This window comes from Takifugu flavidus, chromosome 13, assembly GCF_003711565.1.
Source record: "Takifugu flavidus isolate HTHZ2018 chromosome 13, ASM371156v2, whole genome shotgun sequence".
NCBI classification, from domain to species: Eukaryota; Metazoa; Chordata; class Actinopteri; order Tetraodontiformes; family Tetraodontidae; genus Takifugu; species Takifugu flavidus.
Window position 1 is genome coordinate 6,940,001 of NC_079532.1, and position 22,311 is coordinate 6,962,311.

At 50.9% G+C, this 22,311-nt stretch overlaps 1 protein-coding gene across 2 annotated transcripts in view; it reads right to left on the reverse strand.

Moving 5' to 3' along the window:
* Positions 1 to 22,311, reverse strand: part of LOC130536781 (PDZ domain-containing RING finger protein 4-like) — a 58,324-nt gene that overhangs the window by 24,490 nt on the left and 11,523 nt on the right. Inside the window, exon 1 of one of the 2 annotated variants that reach the window (XM_057052965.1) lies at positions 7 to 469. The exons of the other annotated variant lie outside the window; for it this stretch is intronic. Coding sequence (XP_056908945.1) covers positions 7 to 75 — 69 coding nt within the window. The 5' untranslated portion in view covers positions 76 to 469. Of the gene's footprint in view, positions 1 to 6; positions 470 to 22,311 lie in introns of those variants that run through there. 2 annotated transcript variants of the gene reach the window in all.

Consider the following 22,311-nt stretch of genomic DNA (forward strand, 5'->3'; position numbering starts at 1 on the left):
GCTCACCTGTGCGATCTCGTACAGCAGCTTGTAGTGTTCCTCGCGCTTCTGTAAAGTGCACAGATTGCAGCCCATTATAGTCGTCGTGGAAACGCCGGGCGTCCAATTCTCCCCGAGCGGCAGCGGTTCGGACACAGGGGGGTCGCCCTCCACGCCGGAGCGCCGCTTCTCATCAGTCACTCCCTAGCAGGCGGCTGAGTCGGGCATCCCATCGGCGCCGCTGAACGTCAGGAGTGAGCCCCGCTGGGGGGGAGTGGGGGGGGAGGAGGCTCCCGCTGAAGGTTCGGATGGAGACGTTGTGGCAGCAGCGTCGGCAGCGGTACGAGCGGCAGCATCAGCCAGCGTGCGTCTCCTCCGCAGCTCCCGCGATCTGACAGAGTCGCACACGCACGCACACGCTCGCATGCCGGAGTTGTGACTCCTGCTCACCGAGACATCCCCCCCCCTTTTCCCCTCGCTGGCAGCAGCGCACACAACGACGTGGATGGCAGCTCATGAATAGTGAAGCGAGCGGCGCTGCTGCATTCATGGGGTGGGCGGGCACGGGGGAGGGGACTGCCGGAGGGGGCGGGGCTAGAGTGAGGAGCAGCGCCGCTTCATTAAACCTGAGACAGTTGCACAATAACCTCCTTTGTGTGAGCTGCTCCTTAGGAGGACAGGCAAACCCGACGGTCCCGGTGGTGGCTTTTGAGATGAGGTTTTCTGAGATTCCTGGGTAATCAACTGTAATCTGGTGCTTCTTATCCTTTTGGGAGGGGGGGGGGGGGCGTGGCCAGGTGGCGTTTATATCAATAATTTGAAGTAACGATACAAGTTGTTCAGGGTCCGACCACGTTGGTGTAACGGCAACAGCTCAGCCCCATTATCCAGAACGTCGCTCCACTTTTGTAATCCAGAGATGGAGAAATTGGTTATTATGGAAAAACTGGGATTCCTCGACACTTCCACAATCAGCAGCGATTCATCAGCGGCTGCGTCCCCCTCAGACTGGGACGATTGTGTCGACAGAAGACCTCGGCTGTTGTCCTCACAGTGGAATCCTCCTCTGCTAGCAGGAAGCTCCTCTAACGAGGAGTAATTGTTAACAAATTGGCCTCCCCACAAACGGTGGAGCTCGCTGGGCAGAAGACAGCTAAAAGTAGAAGAGCACTCATCAGCTAGCTACTGGGCATCCCGCTCCCCGGGGGCTCCATAATCCGATTTTCTGGGGTTTAATTCTGCTCCACTGCCTGAAGGCGAGCCAAACAGAGACCTACAACACCATTATAGATAATGCCCTCCGCCATCCCTCTTCATCTCTGGACCGCATCCTCGCCGCCATCCGCTCATCATCCTGAAGGGGACACAAGGAGTGTGTTTTCCTGCAGTTGCCAGGCAATATCAAATCCGTGAAGTGCTGCTCGCTAAAGTGTCCATTTGACATCAAAGGGGCTTGTTGGGAGATGGAGCGGCGGGGACGTAATGTTGCATTTGATGAACAGGCGCGCCGTGTTTGCTCGAGTACAACGGAGCGGCGGGAATGTCAGAGGCAGCCTCTGAAATTACATTCGAGGATCGGAGGAGCCTGCCGCATCTCTTAGAAGGAAAATGGAAAAACCTCCAGGGGCAGATGCAAAGTTCTACCAGGGCAGTGGCAGCAGAGTCAGAGCATGATGTTTCGTGGCAAACGTGTGCTCAGGGTTTGGGTTCGATGCCCGGACACGGACGTGTGGAAGCACGCTCCAAGATGAGCGAATTATGACTGATGGCAGCATTCCGGTCAGGAATTTCATTCTGTGCTAGGATGGATTTGCCAGAAATGGTATTTCCGAGGCAGCCAGGGGGCGAGAGCAGCACGTAATCATCCATTTTACTAAAACCATTTACATTGTGACAGGGCGGGAATAAAACGCTCACTTTCCCCTTTTACAATTTTAATGTTTTAATTTATGTCCAATATATTTTCCAACATTTTTTTTTTAAATAAAAACGAACGGAGCTATTAAGCGCAGCATCTCCATTTCATACCCACAACCGCCGATTCACCTTCTTACGTCCTTTTCGCATTGTCCGGCGGTCGTTTATCACCCGTCCTGCCCTTTGCCTGCTCGGCTAGAAACGACCCTCCATCGCGCTCGTTCTCCCAGTTAATGGGCCTCACTTCGCCGGGCAAGGGGGGGGGGGGGCATTTGTCCTCGCCGTGATGCCCATAGTCTCAGAGTTTCTTCAATGGCATTTTTGGCAAACGGATATTTGACCTCACCTGAAACTCGGCGGCCCGACCTTCAGCCGGCTGTTGTAATGTGGCGTTCGCGGCGGGTGTTTGCGCATCCAAAAAAAAGAGCCGTAAGTTCGCCGCCGACGGAGACGCTGGAATGTGAGATCGCCATCAGCATCCGCAGAGTGTATTTGTATTGATTACCTGTCAAAAGATAAATGCAACAAACCGCCGAGAGCACAAATGTGCTTCTGATTCAACAAGCTGTGCGTGCGAGTTAGCTACACGCTCAGGTTTCAGAGCCGGATGATTTCCCCACACGTTTGAGTAGATTTGTTCGCACAAAGCACCCAAAGACATTCGTTTAACTCTATCAAGTTTACCTCCGCTGCCTATGGAAGCTCGACTATAGCGTGAAACCAACGCTAGCTGTGGAAGAGGGGAGCTGAAAAGTGTGTGTGCAAGTGCACTTACGTTTTGTGTTGGTTTAGCTAATTCCTTCAATGTATTGACCAGTCAGTCATTAACAGCCCAAGCTAATCAAGCTAATGGGCAGGCTCACTCAGAGCTGCTCCCGCACTCCCGTTTCTGCTTTATTAGGTAAATGAAGTCCTATTTTTAGGAACATTAAATCTGTCCCAGTAAGGCCCAAACTGGCCTGGGTTTGACCTCGAGACTGAATTTCAGTGTTTAGTAAATCATGTTCAGAATCGCTGCTGTAAAGCTGCGTTCAATGCATCTAAATGTACTGAAAGAGCATTTTAAAAGAGCTGGGGATTAAACAGATCCCCTTATCCCTGTTAGGACTTCTATATGGTGGGGGGGGGGGGGGTTCTTACAGGAATATCGAGGGTCCCCGCAGTGCTAAGAAGCCAAACAGGTTTATTAGGCTGCTCTAAAACATCAGGGGGGCATAAATCTCTTTGGTACAAGCACTAAAGATTGAAATCCCTCTCACGTGAACGGAAACAGCGAGCGCGGTCTAATAACGCGTGGCAGAGCTGGTCTTTCGCCATAAAGGATCGGCTCCCCACGAGTAGCCGTGCGCCCTGATTTGGGATTAATTAAAGAGCCTTTTGTACATGAATCATCACAGGCGGGCCGTGCTTCCTTCCATGACTCTGGCGTGCACACAGGTGGGCGGACCGGACCGTGGGAAGCCAAGCAAAACACCTTTTCAACAACAATAAATTATTAAAAAGGCTTCAATATTTAATTCATGTGGGAACCTGTCCGAGGATAAAAATAGCACACAGCGGGCCGCCTGTCATTGTGACGCAGAGCGTGTTGTGCTCAAGCAGTCAATGCCACGGATATGTCACAGCCTGGAAGGCAATTTAAACTCTTTTAATGCCCAATTAGAGCTGGGTTTGGATCTAGCTCCTGTTTCCATTCAATAAATAGGGATTACTGGTCAATTTGAACTGCAGCCAGCATGTTTAGCCGATGCCAATAGTGAATCCGCTCGACCACAAGGAGAATGTGGCTTTCATTTTCTCATAAATAGGGGCTGATTCACATTTATATTTAAATGTGTAATATGATGACCACCACTATACCCGCAACAACCGCTTCAGCTGCTGAAGAAGTGTATAAAAACCACACTCGCGTGTCAGAAATGTGATAACTGGGGGAGCGAATTTGAATCAATGTCAAATTCGACCTTTTCCGATCGGACACGTTCGCTCCTACGATCTAATCGGCAGGAAAACGCAGCACGCGGGGAGGAAAAACAGCCCCCAACCCCACTCCATCTTCTCTCCCTCATATTCCTCCAACCCCGGGTGGTGTGTGTACCCCGCCCTCCTGCCCCCCCCCCAGCACCACCTGTGGTGGACACCCTCAGGACATGCCACCCCGGCTCGACCCAGACTGGGAACGTTGCCTCATTTATACGGCGCTGTTACAGCTCCCCCAGCTGACCCGTGAAGAAAAGTAACCATGTGACATGCACGACGTGCTCGGGCACAAGCGCAGCGGCGTGCAACATTACAGGTTCAGAGGTCGGCTGTCTCCTGTCGCCTCAGGTGTTTAACGATATTTGTGGCTACGTGCAACTCCTCCGTGTGCCGCACGGAAGTTTTTTATTATTATTATGGTTTCTGACGTCCAGTAATAAAACCAGTCCAACCACCCAGTGGAGGGTCATGAACTCAAACTGGTTGTTTACATTACTTGGGTTAGCGTGACCTGTCCCGGGTTTATTCCTGCCTCTCCCCCACTCACCAGATAGATGGATCCTATTTAAATTAAGATATAGAGATAAATATAGTGTGATCAATAGTTTTTGCATCGCCATGAAAAGCTCAGGCTCGCAAACCTCAGCGACAACATGTAGCAAACGTGTATAACAGGCAGGTCATTGATTTCACTCTGCCTCCTGCCGGCTGAGGACCCGTCAATACCCGCTCAATACGCCTGTGATTGTGGATGAGGCGCTCCTGAAGGCAGCACGGATCTATAGGGACAATAGGCTCAGAGGGCAAACGGGTGAGACTCCATCCCAACCTGTTCTGCTTCACCTGCTCATGTCCCGCACCAACTCAGAGGACCGGCGAACCCGCAAAATGGTACCGTGTCCTCTACCAGACCTCCGGAGTCAGAGTCACCATCGGGGCGTTCCACTTCAGGGACGCGGCAGCTCGTAGGAAATGGAAGTGACGGAGTCGAGATGTGAGCGGAGGACAAAGGGCAACAATCATGGAGGATGGAGGAAGGATGGCAGCAGCGTGGCGCCCGTTTCCAGGTCTGTTAGCCCGCTTCCAGGTCTGTTAGCCCATTTACAGGTCTGTTAGCCCGTTTCCAGGTGTGTTAGCCCGTTTCCAGGTGTGTTAGTCCGTTTCCAGGTCTGTTAGCCCGTTTCCAGGTGTGTTAGCCCGTTTCCAGGTCTGTTAGCCCGTTTACAGGTGTGTTAGCCCGTTTACAGGTCTGTTAGCCCGCTTCCAGGTCTGTTAGCCCGTTTCCAGGTCTGACACCAGAACTGGAGACGTCAGGAAGTCTCACATCACATACATTGATATTCCAGAAGAAATCTGATAACCAGACTTTTTCCAACTATAGCGTTTGGCAGCATCATTATTTGTCCCGATCAAAGTCTCGGCTTTAACGATCTTGGTCTCCCGACTGTACATTCTTCAGCGGCGCCGAGGGTCAGGAAAGAAACCAGAAAATATCAAGAGGTGTTCCAGAGGATCAGCTTTAAACCTCCAATCCAGCAGAATGAGAAAGTCTCCGATTCGGCGGCAACGCCGGAGCTGCCGGCGGATCACACGCCTGTGTTCCAGCCCACAGATTAGTCTGGAATTAGGACCACGCCCAGGGGCCACAAATCTTATTTCCTGTCACCCTGATAAGAATGAGAGCAGGTGAAAACAGAGAGGAGCGACGAGGCGCGCGTGATTTAACATGTGGCGCGCACAGGTGGCGGAATGACGCCGGCGGGCTTCGGTTCACACGCGACGACCGTTGATGAAGCTGTTAAAATGGACAACAAAACGAGGAAGGGATTAACTATCGGGGTCCCCCGGGCATGAGGTGTCCTGAACCTGTTTCCGTCGCCATGGCAACCGCGCTCGTCTTCCACACATTCGCGTTTCTCAAAAAGAAACGGAGACAAACAAAAAACGGGCTGTGTGTAAACAGGTACATTAAACGCACCGCCGCGACCCTTGGAGGGGGTTTTGGGGATCCCAGGCGAACACGGTGGCAGGTCAGTTTCACCTCCACGTGACCACGTGACCAGCGTCTCGTTTTCCCAGATATGGAAGCACAGACGAACCGTGGGAATAAACTCCGGGCTCGGATACCAAGCGGCCGTCGTTGCAGAAGGCTGCGTTGTGTTTAACGAGCGGCGCCGACGGCATACCTGCTCCGACCCTGAACCGAGCCCGAGGCTCTCTCGGGAGGGAGAGACCGACACCCCCGGATAAATGAGCGCCGGGGCCGGGGAATGTTACAAGGTGAGTCGTAAAACACCGAAACGCACCATCAAACCGCCCCGTTCGCTGTTTTTATAGAGTCCGTCTCAAGGTGGGTCGGCGGAGGTCAACGGCGCCTGTTTACGCTGCTGAAGAGGAGGCCAGGGTAACGGCGGATGAATTTACGACCGCCCCCTGGAAGTGGTCCGGCAATGGTTTCCACCTGACAGCACATGGCAGATTAAACCAAATGGGGGTGGGGGGATTCACAAATCAGCCAATGGTTCTGAAGAAGACAACAGGATCCATCAGAGGGCTCTTCGGCATCCCTGACCGCTCCACCATGAGCTCTCAGGAGGCTCCGCCCTCCTCTGAGTCCGCCATCTTCTAGTGTCAGACAGACTTATTCCGTTTATTCAAATGGAAGCAAACCAGGAAAGTTCTGCCGGGGAAACACATCCTCCCTCCGGCTAAATTAGCGGAACGCAGCTGCCCCATATGCTAGCTCCATTTGAGCGTAAATAAACAAAGTTTTATGCCCGTTAATGATGTTTTAAATCATTCCGCCGCCTTTTATTTCGGGATTAATGGTTTCATGGTTTGGGGGGGGGGGGGGGGGGGGCAGAGAAATGGAGTATCAACTCAGCGGCAAACGTCTGCGCTCAATTCTTTCTGGAAGAGAAAAGAGGGGTTTATGTATTTCCAGGGAAAGATCCCCAACACGGGGTTTATGAGCGAGGAACTGGGCGGGGTCAGGAGGACTCGGGACCAGTTTTACACAATAAACCGAAATTATGGAGCCTCTGACCTTTAAAACAACCCTCAGGGATTCTGCAGGGTTCCGTTCTCCGTTCCTTCGCCCCTTCCTGCTCCCGACACCACCGACCTGCTGTTAGTCAGCGCCGTGCGTTTAATCCCTCATTGCTTATCTCACCCGAAGGCGCCCCCGCCAAATCCTTCCTGCTGGAGATTTACAGTCGGCCATTTTCTGGACTAATTGCTCCGTGTTGGCGTGGGGAGGTCAGCCACGGCCGGCACATGGGGGCGGCGGGCACACCTGCTAGGGTAGTAAAGGTGAGCCGAGCAGGAGGTTAAACCTTCGCACCGGGAGTCCCCTTGACTCCTGGAGACTAAAACCTGGCAAATTAAACCAGACTGGGCTCTATTGCTTGGAGATGGACGTCATCTTTCTCCCCAACGGAGGGATTTGGTCTCAGATTTCACAGCAAATGTCAAAACATGAGTATAAAACAGAAAAATGTCCTATTTCCACATTACGCACGCCTTCAAGTAATATTAAGAGCACACTTTACTGCCCCCCACCCCCCCACCCCACCGTGCTGGTATTTTAGATATCATGCAGGTATTATTAGATCTGCCGTCCACTTCATCCTCTCCTCTCTTTGGGCTCGAGAGGCAGCCGATTAGGCCACTTTTCAGCGTTTGCATATTAACTGGCAGCTAAGCTCAGTATCACTCGCCGCCTAATAGCCACTAATGAAACCTTTTTTAAGGGCTACTACAGATTCCAGAGCCGCTCTCCGTTCGCTGGTCTGAGCCGACACACCCCAGCGTTGGCTGACTTTATCACTGTGACCCCTCCATCTTTTTAATTAACCGCCATTTGCTAATCACATATAGGCCACTTTCCCAGAGCCATACGCCCTCCATCAGTGAGCAGGGACAAAGGCCCATTAACGGGGCCCCTCCGCATCATTACTCCTACAGGGATTCCCGGGGTCAATTTGGAATCAAGAGCCGTAAGATATGCACAACCAGGCAGGTGGAATGATTACACAAGTAAAAAAAAACGGGTGTATATTTTTGATATAGTGGCGTGTTTCTATATATTCCATCAACTTTAGAGCCGTAAACTAGCAAACCCCCCGACGCCGTAAAAGCACGCAGGTTATAAACGCGCCCCTCTCCCCAAAGGTTAGCATCCAAATCATCGATCCGGCTCTTACCTTCTTCTGTAATTCATGTCCCCACAGCTCGGCGAGCGCGGCACGCCGCGGCTCACATTAGCGGGAGAGCCCGTAACTCTGTGCAGCTGTTCCTGCCAGTGACAGGCATCAATAACCGGCGCCAGACCTGTGCTTCGTAATTGTGTTGGAGGGGTCATTGCGGGGTCAACAGGGCACCGCGCCGGCCTGTCTAATGAAGGGAACACGACTCTCCCTCACACCAGCACCCCGCGCAGCCATCTCCAATCCCAGGGCCCATTGCCCGTGTCAATCACGCCATCGGTAATAGATCCGCGGTACAGTGAGCACCAGGAGGCGTCCAATCATCAGAAGATATGGCGCCGTGGCCGGTGGGATCATGGCCCGGCTGATGAATTCGGTCGGGTTTGTTTACAGGAGAACCGGAGAGCAGATTTTAATCTTGATAGCAGAAACCGCTGGAAGGTAAACCACGGTTTATATTACAAGACTCGGAAAACGACCAGCTAAAACAGACTGAGCATAGAAACCAAAGATGTGACTGAGGGGGCATTTTTTAGGTCGCTGTGTTTGCCCCGCCCCCTGTGTTGCTCATGGTTTTCACATATTGGGCTGTCATGAAATGTAAGACATAAATGAAAAGAACGCTAATGCCAGTTTTTACCGCTTTGACCGCATTTCTCTTGTAAATGATGTTTTATTGAATTAATCCCCAGCTAGCCTATCCAACATTGGATTGCACAGACTATTTTCCTTCTGTCCACTTTCACTTTCCAGCTTTTCCCTTCCAATCGTTCTCCCCAGCGCAACATGCGGTCGCGCTTTAGCGAGAAGCTCATTTCCTTAAAAATCCCATCACTTGAGAAGAGCTCTGACAACAACCTCCCGGGGAAGGAGGAGAAAAAAAACTCTCCCAGTGATGGACGACAGCCCATCAATGGCGACTGGTTGGCGCGCGTTGCGGTAGACCTTGAAATAATCGCGTGTCAGCCCGGAGCGAGCGAGGTTAGCTTTCGAAGTCGTAAGTGGAATTAGCAGAGCTCCTGTCTGGATGCTTGTAGGCTGCTGAAATAACCCGAGTAAACAGCCCGTTTCATAAAAAACGTCCACCGTGCTGTACATCCACGCTGAGGTTTTATTAACTGGAGCACCGATACGTCGTCGCGGCGCGTTGATTAGCACGCGGTGAATAGCTTTGGATACGCGGAGCGCAAACCACATCGAATTAGCGTCCGCTCTGATCCAAAGATGCTCCCCAACATCAGTCAATTACAGAAAATGCTGCAGAAAACAAATGATGGATGAGGGTGAACTGGAGGAGAAGATGGAGGTAGCGAGGGGGGAGGGGGGGAGGTGCACAGAAGGGGAGATGGAGGTGGCGTGCGGAGACGCTGGGAGAGAATTACAAAGAATGTTTGAGAGAAATACGGCTGCACGTGTCAGCGAGCGGCCCGAGACATCAGCAATATGTAAAAATAACCTGTCCAATTATGAAGAGAGACTGCTCGCCTCCCCGTCCGGCGTGTTTTACTGTACGCCATCCGACTCGCCCGCCCGCGCCTCGTATATCCGACTGCTGTATACATTTGAATGCGGCCGTATATTGCTTCTGATAATGTAATTCCAGAAAATAGATTGGGAATGTCCACTGTCTTTTATGAAGACGGATGCTTCTGTCAATATCCCGGGGCTGGCTAGTGCTAGCTTGCCGCGCTGCATAGGACTTTCCAATTCCCCAACAATAATATTGGTCTTTAACGCTTCCTGGACAATGTATGGCTGCTGCTGTTCCCATTTTCCATTTAATAGCGTCTAAAAGGGGAATTTATCTCAGTGAATTAGCTCCTGTATAACATGACTGTATCATGGATCATAAACTTTAGGTCAATACGGAGTGGGCACGAGGCGGCTAGAGGGAGAAAAAGAATCGAGTCCTTCCCGGATGCTGCTGCTCTGGGAACTTTATCTCATTCCTGCTGCCTCTACGGGGCGTCCCGCTGTAGCCGTTTGCTCATCGGCCTGTTACCTTGTATTGGTGTCAGAGTAATTGGCTATTTCACACGTGTGAGAGTTGAGTTGGTCGAGGGTAAAGGCCAGGCAACCAGGCTGTCTCTGTCCTGCACCACACTCATCCATCAATTATTATCAGGCACACGGGGAGCCGCTGCGGCCCTGAGCCGGCACTTCGTCAAACCTCATCCGGGGCTCCCTGCTAAATCCATTAGCACGCGGTTCTACTCCGCTGCCTGAATGTGAAGGTTTACAGCTCCGATTAAGAGCGCTGCAAAACCTGGTCGCCGGCATCGTGATGAATGACTGAATTTATTTTGCAGGCACTGAGGCCCTTCTGATGAACATAACTGAGGTGCTAGCGTGTAGCACAGCGTCAGTTAGCGAATGTTAGCATGAGCAGGTGACATTTTTGAATGAGCCCGTACATGGACCATCACCCACCACAGGCTCAATGTTGCTTCTTTTGTATTACTTTGACCTTCACAATAAAAGACACTGCAGGCAGACACAAAGATGCTGTTTTTTTTTTCCAATTAAGTTTTATTTTGAAGTACCGAAATCCCTCATCTGTTTTTCAAAATGTGAAAATAAGCTGTCAAAGAGTAACGAGAGGCTCCAGGAACCAAAAGAGCAACACTGCTCACCCCACAGACATTCATTTAGATCCCTGCAGCACGAGATGAATACGGCCAACATCATCCTCAGCAGCTCGTTATCCTCCTGGTCAATTAAAAGAGGCGACTGCTCGCGTTGTGTCGCTACTGAATGAGGAGGACTAGATGAAAGCAGCCAAATGGCGCCGCTCCCTTCAACCAATTGAACCAATTTGCTTTGATCTCAATAAGCCACGCCCACTGACTCTGTGATACATATTTGCGAGAGCGGGTCACTGTGCTGGACGGACAGAGGACGGACCGGATGTGGTAGGAATCCCTCTGGAGACACATCAGAAGTTCCACTCAGCAGCCCAATGCATTACATTTATGTCTTTGATGAGAACGCCCAGTTGAAAGCACCAAAGCATCAAAGGCGCAGCCAGCGGGATCCCGCTCAGGAACTCATCACCGGGAGGCAGATGATGACACGGAGACGGATGATCTCAGACAGCAGAAATTAAAGATGGAAAAAAACAAAGATAAAGCCAGAAAAGCAGAGCAGCAGATGGCTTTTAATTGTTGTTACAGGCTGGAGAGGCAGAAGAGAAGCTGCCTGGCAGCGTTCCTCGCCAGGCTCCAGCACGGCCCGTTCCTGGAGAAGAACCTCCTTTATCTCCTCATTCACGCTCACCTCTACGTGAATGTACGCCTAACGGCTTCGGGGAGAAAAGCAAACCGCGCGTTCCTCTGATGAAAAGGTCTTCACGGCTCCGCCGCGCCGCCTTTCCCTCAGTGATGCAACTTTTATTCCCGATTTCCATCACGCCGTCTGAGGAACAGGCCGCCGTTCGTCCCGTGTTTGGGGCTTTTGGCAGCTTAGTAGCCCGACGCTACACACGCCTTTATATTCATAAAAAGCCAATAAGTCTCTCTCTCTCCCTCCTCACATCCCTCCATCTCTCCCTGATCTAAAAGTGAGGCTGACAGTGAGGGAGGGGGGGCTGCCGGTTGGTCGCCTGGGCCCCCGCCGACAGGTCGTGATAGGTGTCATCTATCACCTATGAAAAGGCCTGAGGGCTCGCCACACCAATCACAGCAGGTGCCAGATGCTCGAGTGGAAGCACACACACACACACACACACACACACACACAACACACACACACACACACCAAGCAAACAGCCTGGCAGTCGTGTAAAACAGGCCGCTGGTTTTTGACAGGCAAACACTGGCGCATGTGGAAGAAAGTGTTGCTTGGAAAAGGAAAAAAAAAGAAAAAGAAGAATTTTGATCCACTTTCACTTTTAAAGCTGTTCCTTCTTTCTAGGAGGCGACATTTTGCTCCAAACTATGTGCAAAACAGCAGCGAAGAACAAAGCGCAATGATTTCACCCTCAAGTTACCACCACAGACGGAGGGGAGATATTAACACCCCCACACACACACACACACACACACACACACACACACCACCGACTGTGACAGACCAAAATGAAAGGCCACCTTGCTGCACGAGTAATTAAAACAGCAACTTTCCTTCTGTGAGCACCGAGAGGAGCCGGGAATTATGAGCCCACCTGTCAAAAGCCAACACGCCTTTTCCAGCTTTGAGGGACGTTCCCGATATTTAGGAGAAAATCAACACTCGGGGAGATACGAACCTATACGGAGATTTAAATTAGACGGACAAAAATGAGAAATAAATCAGAAAGATGAATCAGAGCCTTCACACACACACACACACACACACACACACACACACACACACACACACACACACACACACACACACACACACAGCCATTCCCTTATGCTATGCATGCTAACAAAATCATCCAATTACTGATTGGGAATAGCCATATTAGGGCACGTAATAACCTCTCTGGAAGCCCCACCCCCACCCCACCCCCCGCCTCTCCTTCAATTTGATTGATTGCTTTTGCTCAACCACTGCGGCCCAAATATGATTCATTGACTTTTTAATCTGCAGCATTATTCAAACGCAGCTCCGCAGTCAGAGTTTAGTTTGAGTCATACTGAACGCTTGCTGGCCGTGTGTGTGTGTGTGTGTGTGTGTGTGTGAGTGTGTGTGTGTGTGTGTGTGTGTGTGTGTGTGTGTGTGTGTGTGTTGGGTGGGGGGCAGTGAAGCGACCGTGTGGAGGTAATGGACCTCTCTGCTGTGTGTTGCCAGCAGGGCTGAGAGGGATGAAGGGCGCTCCTATGGCTGCCTTTACATCACACTCCACTGTTAAAATGTCAATTTTCCCAGATGGAGGCCGACGTCTGAATCGGTCTCCGGCTCGGACCGCTGTTGGTTCAGCACCCAGGAACCAAAAGGTTGAATCGGAAGAGAGAGCAGGTACGGGAACGCCGCTTCCATCTTCGGGCCCCAGAAAGACAGAACTCAATAAATGATGTCGGCTTTCCACGCTGGTGACAAAATAAATTTCAATTACGGCCACGTGAAATTGGATTTCCTCGGAGTATTAGGGGATTGAGGATCGTTGGAAGGGTTCACGCTTCTGATTGAGTCCCTTTTTCTTTAACAATCATGCCGACAGGATTTTGAAATCAATAATTCACTTCAGACAGACGCCATTTCCCCCGTTACAGCTCCAATCCTGACGATCACCGGCTGCATTTCCTTCCAGCAGGTGGCTCCGCCCCCATTTTAGGATCCGTCTCACAATTTTATTGTCACGCTCTCAGATCATTGAGCTGTTAAAGCCTTTTACAATTATTGGAGATCGAATGAAAGATGGTGATAAAAGATCTGATGATACGAGACGATGCTGTCGAGGTTTATATTTCGCGATACCAGCAGCAGCTAATAGATTCCAGGATCCTTGTTAGCAAGAACCAGCTAGCATTTTGCTTCCAGCATTAATCAAGGGGTTGTTTCCTCTGTAGCTTCTAACACACGACCCTCTTGTCTTGTCTTGACACGCTACCCGGCGATGTGAGCGGACCGCACGAGGTTGGACGTGCAAAACTGGCGATCCCTCGTGGCCTTCTAGCAATTCCAGGTGATTTTTCCACCCGTTTCACCGTTGAACGGCTTCCATTAACGCCGGCGAACCTCACAAAAGCCACTAAGAACGACGAACTCCGCTAAAACTTCGCCCTGCAGCTGAAACTGCCAATCTGCCGATCCACAATTCCCAGAAAAGGAAACCTGCAGGGGAATGAGAAAAGCCCAGGTTCATCGGAAAGTCTTTGAAAAAGAAAAAGAAATCCCATCAGCCCTGAAAAACTCGTAGCAGCGAGTTCGAGATGAAGCTTGATGAACACGCGGCGCTCTCCCCTCACCAGGAAACGGACAGAACTTGCCAGGACTGTTCAGAAAATACAGTTTTCCCAGTTTCGAGGGGAAAATGAAAATAAATAGTTTCATTCCAACACCCCCGTGTAGCTGTAACGCTCCAGAACAATCGAGCAGAACCGACATTTTTACTGGCACGATTCAATTTCTGCCGCAAACCCGACGCCAGCTCAGCGGGTCTCAAGGACCTCTCCAGGCCGTAAACACGCTTCTCACGCGGAAGTCCCGCCTCCCTCGCCGGCGGGAGGGTTCTCGCTCACCCGAGAGCACCGCTGCACGATCGCCGTGGCCCAGACGTGCGTCCCGTGGACGAGTCCACTCCACAGGTGTGTCACACGGGCCTCGTTTCACTGCAACACTGATGCGGAGGTGACAAAATATAGGACGGCCTTGTGTGTTCTCTCATTTCTGTATTCTAACAATTAGGATGGTAACATTGGGACCGGGTTAGGGGGCGGCGTTGGGGGCGTCGCCCTCACAGCGGGCTGCGATAACACCCTCAGATGCTGGTAATGGCTGCCTTAGCCCGCCGCGATAGCGTTTCTATCACCAATAAGATGTTTTCCCATCAGAAGAGGGCCGAAGGGCGCCTGGCGGACACCGAGGAAGAAAAGGGGAGGGCGGGATCAGCCATGCGTGACCTTTAGAGCCCCGAACAGACGACGACGGACGTCAATACAATCAACCGATGGGAATAAATACAGAATCGTTGGCGGAACGGAACCAAAGAACCCCTGTTAACGTCCCGATTGCTGCCAGACCAAAGAGGATTTGAAGGCCGCTTCATTTAGTATTCTCATTTACAGGCTGTTCCTCAAACTTCTGTGGGTCTCCACAGCCACAGGGGAAATTTAAAGTGCGTTTTCAGACATCAACAAAATCTTTCAACAACCTGCTTTGAATATCCCGACAGACTTCCTACAGCCAAGATAAGAAAATAATAGAATCCTCAAAAGGGGTTTTTTCATACACCTTTTTTTTCCCCCCACCTCTGAATCCCATCAAATAGCTCTTCTCTCCGAGTATTACCCAGATTTTTAAATCCCACCGGCGCACAATAACTACAAAACCTTCCACAAACACCGAGCCGGAGCTCGGTTCGCCGCCGGTTTATTCTGTAAAACCCCACACAAACGCCACGTCTGCGACCATCGTAACGATGAGTTAATGAAAGCTACTCGGTTAAACGACCTCGCGGTCGGCGTAAGGATTTAAGATTTCAGTTAATTGAAGCACACAGCTGCACATGCCTGGGCGCCTTTTACGGCTCGGAGAAAGAGTTAATACCCCGGTAGCTGCCACTGTAACTGCCCCAGAGGACGCAGCTGCACGCCGGTGCGAAGCGTCTTCACCCTTAAAGTCCACCTCAAACTCACCAAAGTTCTCCTCCAAAAACAGCCTTTTACAGTTCAGGCGCATTAAAAGAAAAAGTCTGTTCAACCAGAATTTGACTGGATGTCCCGTAAATACCGCGGACCTCTTGATTCGACGCCGACCAGCGCGGCCGGTTCCGTCCGTCCAGGGCGGCGCCGGTTTAACGCAGCTGCAGCAGAACTGCATCACCAGGACATCCATCACGGCTCTTCAAAAGCCCCCCCGTGTCATTACAATGTCCGCTTGAGTAAAAGCAGTAACACAAATCAAAGCCGGGACACTGAGCGACACCTTCTATCTGCCCCCCCCACCCACCCCCCCCCACTGATAAAGGGCACGGGTGGCATAAATTCAGCACTAAATGGCCAACTGTCATGTAGAAGGTGAGGGATCACGTCACGTTCACAGACGTGAGCAGATGCCTGTGAAGGTCTAATGACGGTGACCGTGTGACGTGTGTGTGTGTGTGTGTGTGTGTGTGTGTGTGTGTGTGTGCTTCAGACAAACACCCACACCAGTCTGAGACGACACCAACGCCGTGGAACCCTCAGCGTAGATACGGCGTAATGGTCTGCTGATATCACAGATCTTAAAACCGTTTGTGACGGGATTCGTTTGACCTTAATTTGTGTAACGCGCAGGGACAATAAACACAACAACACAACACAACACAAACGACCCGGTGAGGCGAACACCAGAGCTGGTGCAGCCATCTTTGACCAGCCTCAACAGTGTTCCCTGAAGCTGTTTTGGGTTTTTAATTCCGTGCAACGTGGGTTAAACCACGATCGTGAATCCTCCGCTGCACGAAGGCCAAACGCTTCTCTACGACGAGCGAATGTCACCGTCGGCGAGCGAACTCGGCGTAGTCGAGCCGTTCTGAAGCCGTGAATATTGGAAAAAAATCACATTTCAACAATACAGCCGCAAAGCTGGAGGTGAGTGAAGAGTCACGGTCGCGTCTAATCAGACCATCTTACAGCCTTTCCGAATATAAAAAGCTACGCTAACGCTGAGCTTTAAAGCAGCTCCAGTACGACTGCACCTTCACGCACCATTGATTTCATATCAGACTTGGAACCTGCACTCTTCTTTCACCCTGGAACTGCAGCTCACACACGTTAGCTTCAATCAGCCAAATTCTGTTTCAGCGCCGTCAACCCGCGGCAAGAAGGTTCTGGGTTCAATCCTGGCTCGGGCTGTTCCATGTGAAGTTCTTCTTGGAGGCTATAAACAGCCTCGAGGTAGGAGAGTGTGAGAGGAATAAGTGATAGTTGACAGAAAATGGGCTCAGGATGGAACAAAATGCTAAAAATATGTTGCAGGGTGGATTAGTAGTGAACCACCAGTAAGCAGGCTGGGTCGATAAAGCCCAAATCAACCTAAATAATGGAGATTTTACCTAAATTTATTATAAAACGAAGGACTTTCAGTTGGTTCTGGATCCATCAAGACTTTCTGTCCTTGTGTGTGTTCTTCAAAAAGCTGGGAACACATATTTATGCTTACATTATAAGATTTTTCAATCCAATAAATCTCTAAGCTGATAAAGCGTGCGGAGGAAACTCCCAACATTTGGCAGATGATGGCTCGAGGCTCAAGTGTGTGAGCTCATCGATTACATCTTCCTACATCAACAGAGCAGCGGCGCCGGCAAAACAAACTGTTTAACCTTGCTGTGAATAGATTTGCATCCATTACACCCAGATGTGGCGTTTGGGAGGGAAAGACAAAGAGGAAGGCTGCCTCCTCCTCCCCCCCCCCCCCCCCCCCGGTGGAGACGAGTCACACCAGCATCTTGGAGGATAAGCAAATTCATTAACGGCTTCTGGCGGCACAAGAGACGGGATTAGCCACCGCATTATGCCGCAATGTAATTGAAAATTTTTAAAAAGGCCGTCTCATTTTTCACACAAATGTGATTGGATGTGCTCCCGTTGTGCTGGGGTTAACCGCGGCGATGCCGTAATTCGATTACGGCCCTAATAAAGATGTGAAGTGTTACAGGAGGCTGAGCGGTTCCTCTCCACGGCACCATTTTCACACCGTTATTGTGAAAACACGAGTGTCTGGGAGCGAAGGCGGCGGATGTCGCGGTGATTCTCCACGTGTAATCGCCGCGGACGGCGGCTCCGTGCTCGCGACGGCGGGTTATCCCACCAGGAAGTGGAGGCGGGTCAAACACGCCGGGCCTCCCACCTCTCGGCTCGGTCGCCACGGGGACGTGTGGAAATTAGCAAATGACAGAGTGGCTGCGTTTTATTATTTGATAAGAAACACAAGAGAAATCAATAAGAGATCTGGAGGTGTGGGGCTATTAAAGGGCAGAGAGGGGGGGTCACATTCCGCCCACCAAAATCACATTTTCCATCTTTCTTCTTGGTTACAGAAGCATCTGGGTTGGAAACTGGAGAAAATATTCCTAATTAAGATGTATGACATTGTCAAACAGTTGGGGAGGGGGTGCGTGACAAGGAAGACAGCCCCCTTTGTTGCTTATGTGTCAAAGCGTGAACTCGGGAATGGATGAGAACAACCAAACTATGGCAAAGATCTTCTATGTGGACGGATGGTCTACGTAGATCTTCTCCGTGCACAGATCCTACACTGCCTCCTCAAACCATTTGGGTCCCTGTTGCATTACAAAAAATCTAAAAATTTAGATTTTAGAGCAAAGAAAGTCTATCTGAACCAAACTATGAATTATAAATGAGATATGAAGTAGTTTTTGGGTAGATAAATACAAAACCTATCTGTACGCGTAGTGAGCGTCGCCTCCGTGATTTTGCCCAACCTGCGTCACGTGTTCACGAGCAGACGTGCAGATGAGTGACCCGCCTTCAGAGGTAAAAATCGATGCTACTTTAATGTAAAAAGATGACCGGCAGGAATATGGGTCTCTCTCGCCGTGAGTTAAGACACTGATATAAATTTGCCACGCGGTGGAGGTAACCACACGGGCCCAAAATGACACGCAGGGAAAATAATAACTCCACTTTCAGGATTGTTCTGATCAATATTTAATCTATGGAGCAGAGGGGGCCTCCAGGATGGCGAGGACAGCTTCTCCGCTCGATTCAGCGACAGACACTACCCCCCCTCCCCTTGTTCTTTCCATCAGGCCTGGCACACCAATGATCTGACGAGAGCGAGATCTTTTCACTCAATGACCACACGGAACGAGAGGAGGACGGGCGCCAAAATAGAGGAGGAGCAGCAGAGAGAAAACCACTTGTGTCTATTTATTGGCTCATGAATCAATATGGCTTTTCTTCTGCTGATAGACCCCCGCTGTCAGGGGGGGCCGAGTATCAATCGCTTCCACCTGGAGACGGGCCGCCGCGGCAAGGTCGCCGCTGATAGCCTGGCGCCGGTTTGTGAGGGGGGGGCGGACTGAGGCGATGACAACGGCCTGATAGGAGGGATATAAGCTGCATTACTCATCTCACACACGACGGACGGCAACACTGCTGATTACCGGGGGGTGATTTAGGGAACCACGGCTGAGGGCTCGTAAACACGCAGGACGCTGCATACGCTCCGTGTTTCACGGTGATTTTGGGCACCATTAGGTCGATTTGCTGACCTGCAGATCCCAACGCAACAATAAAACACGGTGTCTGTGGCTCATCAGGCACTCGACGCAGCTCTACCAACACGCCGTCAACTAACCGGATCAGCACCAATATCTATATTCACCATAGGTTCTCCTGAGCTCCACAAAAATTGACGGCATTAACAATATTTTTGAGATGGAATTTATTAAAGAAATAACTACAAATCATGCAGGAAGGCAGCAACCTTCAGCACAAGGATGCATTTACAACCTGCCAGCTCCAGGAAGTGTGCATATATTAGACTACAGAGCTCTAAGTAGGTGCGCTCGATATATCTACAGCGGCGTGGAAAGCAAGTGACCTATTTACGCAATCACCTGATGTATTATACCCACAACTCTGATCCCCCGACTACGCTTTCTTTGACAGACTTCGGGGAATTAAGCGACGTCGTGGAAAATGCTGAAGGGATTCCTGCAGGCGTCGTCGTTGGGCACATGTGGAATCCCGTTTCACGCAGCAACAACACAACCCAACCCACCAACATGATTTATGGCCGCGCTGGAATTAAGCGCAGTGGTAAAGCCGGAAATTGCTGCAGTTGTGCTTAAAAGGCTCATTGATTCAAATGGAACCCATCAAGAGATGCAGCATTACGCGATATTAATAATTAAAAGAACTTCATATCGCACTTGTAAGATTTCAAGCTCATCAGAGGGACGGAGCTACGTCGTGTTTGATTCTCCTGGAGGGGCCTTATCAGATGGGGTCAGTGCCAGTGCAGCACCGTCCGTAATTAACTGCCAAGGCCGATCTGTGGGAGGTGTCCCCATGTCAGACCGGCAGGATGCTACATTAAGAACCCTGAAGGTGTTTGACGAGAACAAAGACCAGCCTCTGTCCTGGCGACGCCCGCGACACCAGGAAACGCTGCCTCTGATTAACTTCAATTAACAAAGCTGGGAGACGACCGGCTCTCCGAGCTGATAACCAAGCGCTCCGGCTCCATCTGGAAGAGGAGAGGAAGAGGAAATCAAAACCAGCGGCTGATATTAATTCCCCTCAGTGCGTCGGGGAAATGAAGCCTGGGTCTCCGCAGGTATCTGTAATAATATTATATACATATCTGTCAGTGATATCGCTTAATTACAGGGCCGGGGACACGCAAGGCCATCATCCGGATTTTGTCGTGCCTGCCAGGCAGCTCCCATCAATAAGGCAGGTTATTATTCAAAAGATGGGCAAATATTTCATATTTCACATATTCCTGGGCTGCGCGCACACACACACACACACACGCACACACTCTCCACTTTATATTTCTCATTTTCTCCATCTTGGTTGTTTACGATTTTCTTTGTGAACAACCCTTTCCACCAACAGCGCCTCTCCTCCGCCCCAACCTGGCTGTTGTCGCCACGTTCAAGAGCGTCAATGTAAATGAGAGTTGGTGCACATGGCGGCGGCGGGGGGAGCGACGAGGCAGCGTCTCAGCCCGCCTGCCTGATTGCAAACTGCCAAAAAAGGAGATAGGACAGCTCGGTGGCGGCGCCCCCCCTCCCTCGCCACGGAGACCCCCTCCAGCCAATCAACCCGCTCATCAACCACTGGGAGAGACAATCAGAGCTAACGGCACCGCAGGTAAACAAGAGGAGGAAAAAAGAGTGACAAGAAACAGCTGGAAATTAAGTATTTGAAGGTGGCGCACAATGAGAGGTAATCAACAAAGGAGAAAATGAGGGACCGGGAGAGAATCTCATTTAGCCGGATAGATTATTATACATTTACGCCTCTAACCGGGGGGTTAATTGAGAATCAAGGAGGAAAAACAAAACAACACACACACGAAGAACTTAACGGCATTCCACGCAACCCAGAGGCCCGGGCTGGTTGTAAACAGAAGCTATTCCTCATTTTAAGATTTTGTCACCATTCCAGTTCACGGAGCGCCGCATCAGTCTCCGTCGTCATGGCAACCCAGAGTAATCAACTCCATATCTAAGCTTCCCACTCATCCTCCCCTCCGGCACAGCCACACACCGTTGCCCCTGCCTGGTAACCTCCGCAGATAAGCCTCCTCCACGGCAACCTATGGCAATCTCATTTATATCTAACGACACCCGCCCACCGGGCCGGGTCACCCACTCATGAAAATGAGTTCTGGAATTAAATGAACCACTGGCAGGTGGGCCGCGGACGCAGACTCAGCAGGTTTGCGTTTTGTTTGTCCATCGTAGATTACGAGCAGCTCTCGGTTAGTTGTTTTGGTTAACTCTTTACCACTTGTGCTCAAGGTAATCTGGATCCCGGGTTCACGACCCCGCCTGCTCCCACCAAACACTATCAGACAGGCACACGTGCACCCACTGCCGGCGCGTATACAAATGTGGTACCAGCAGCGTAACGAACAGCACCACCTCGTGCCACCGGGGGGTGCTGCAGCACCCTCAGGACAGCTTCAACCCAGACATTGAAGACAAATTACACCGCAAAGCTATTTGTAGGTACCGTTCGCACCACATGTTCCGTGTATCCTCCAGAGGACAAGCACTTATTTTCAGTCTCTTCCGTTTAATACCTCTTAAGTGACGGCGTCCCTGTCGCGGGTCCTCCCTCCATAAGCAAAAAGGTCGAGGCAATGACATTTCCATTGCAGGAGTTTTATTTCTCAAAATAATATGGTCATTAGTGCCAGGCTGTCGCTTCTCCCGCAGCAGGAAGGGGCGGGGCCAATGTTCTTGGCGAAGCCTCAGACCACGGCGAGGTAAATTGGAGGGTAGTTTGCCCGAAAGGCGAGGTTGAGCTGACAACTCGGACAGGATGAAGAAAGTTTTGTGCATCTCTAACGAGCTACAGCGGGAGAAGGCAGAGCCCCCCCTTCCCCCCCACTCCTCGAGGAGGAGATGACGACGGGCTGACAGAGTCGCTCTTTATATTGATTTCAGAGGACACAGACGAAATGGCTGCCATCAGCTGCACTAAGGGCGAACAAAGACTTTTCAGCTGTAGCGCCTCCACGGCCAGAGATAAATGTTTGACTGAAGGCTATTCTCCCAGCTCCAGCGTCTAATGGTCTGCACCTGTCACCCTCTTATATCTCAGGTGGTACACGAAGCCCGGTGACATACACGACACAGCGGTCCATCGCTCACAACACGGCCGCTCGCTCGCTCGTGCTCCCTCGCTCTCTCACTCTCTGCAGGTTGCCGTCAAAATGCACGTGCTTGTGCTTGAACAGCTCCGACTAGGTGAGGCACTGCCCGCATTAATATTGCCATTTGTCGACCCAAAGAGGATTAATTATGTTTATCTTTTAATCCTCACGCGTGTTTGTGTGCGTGTGTGTGGCCTTTCTGTCAATAACGAGGGGTGTCGCAGCTTCCTGTCAG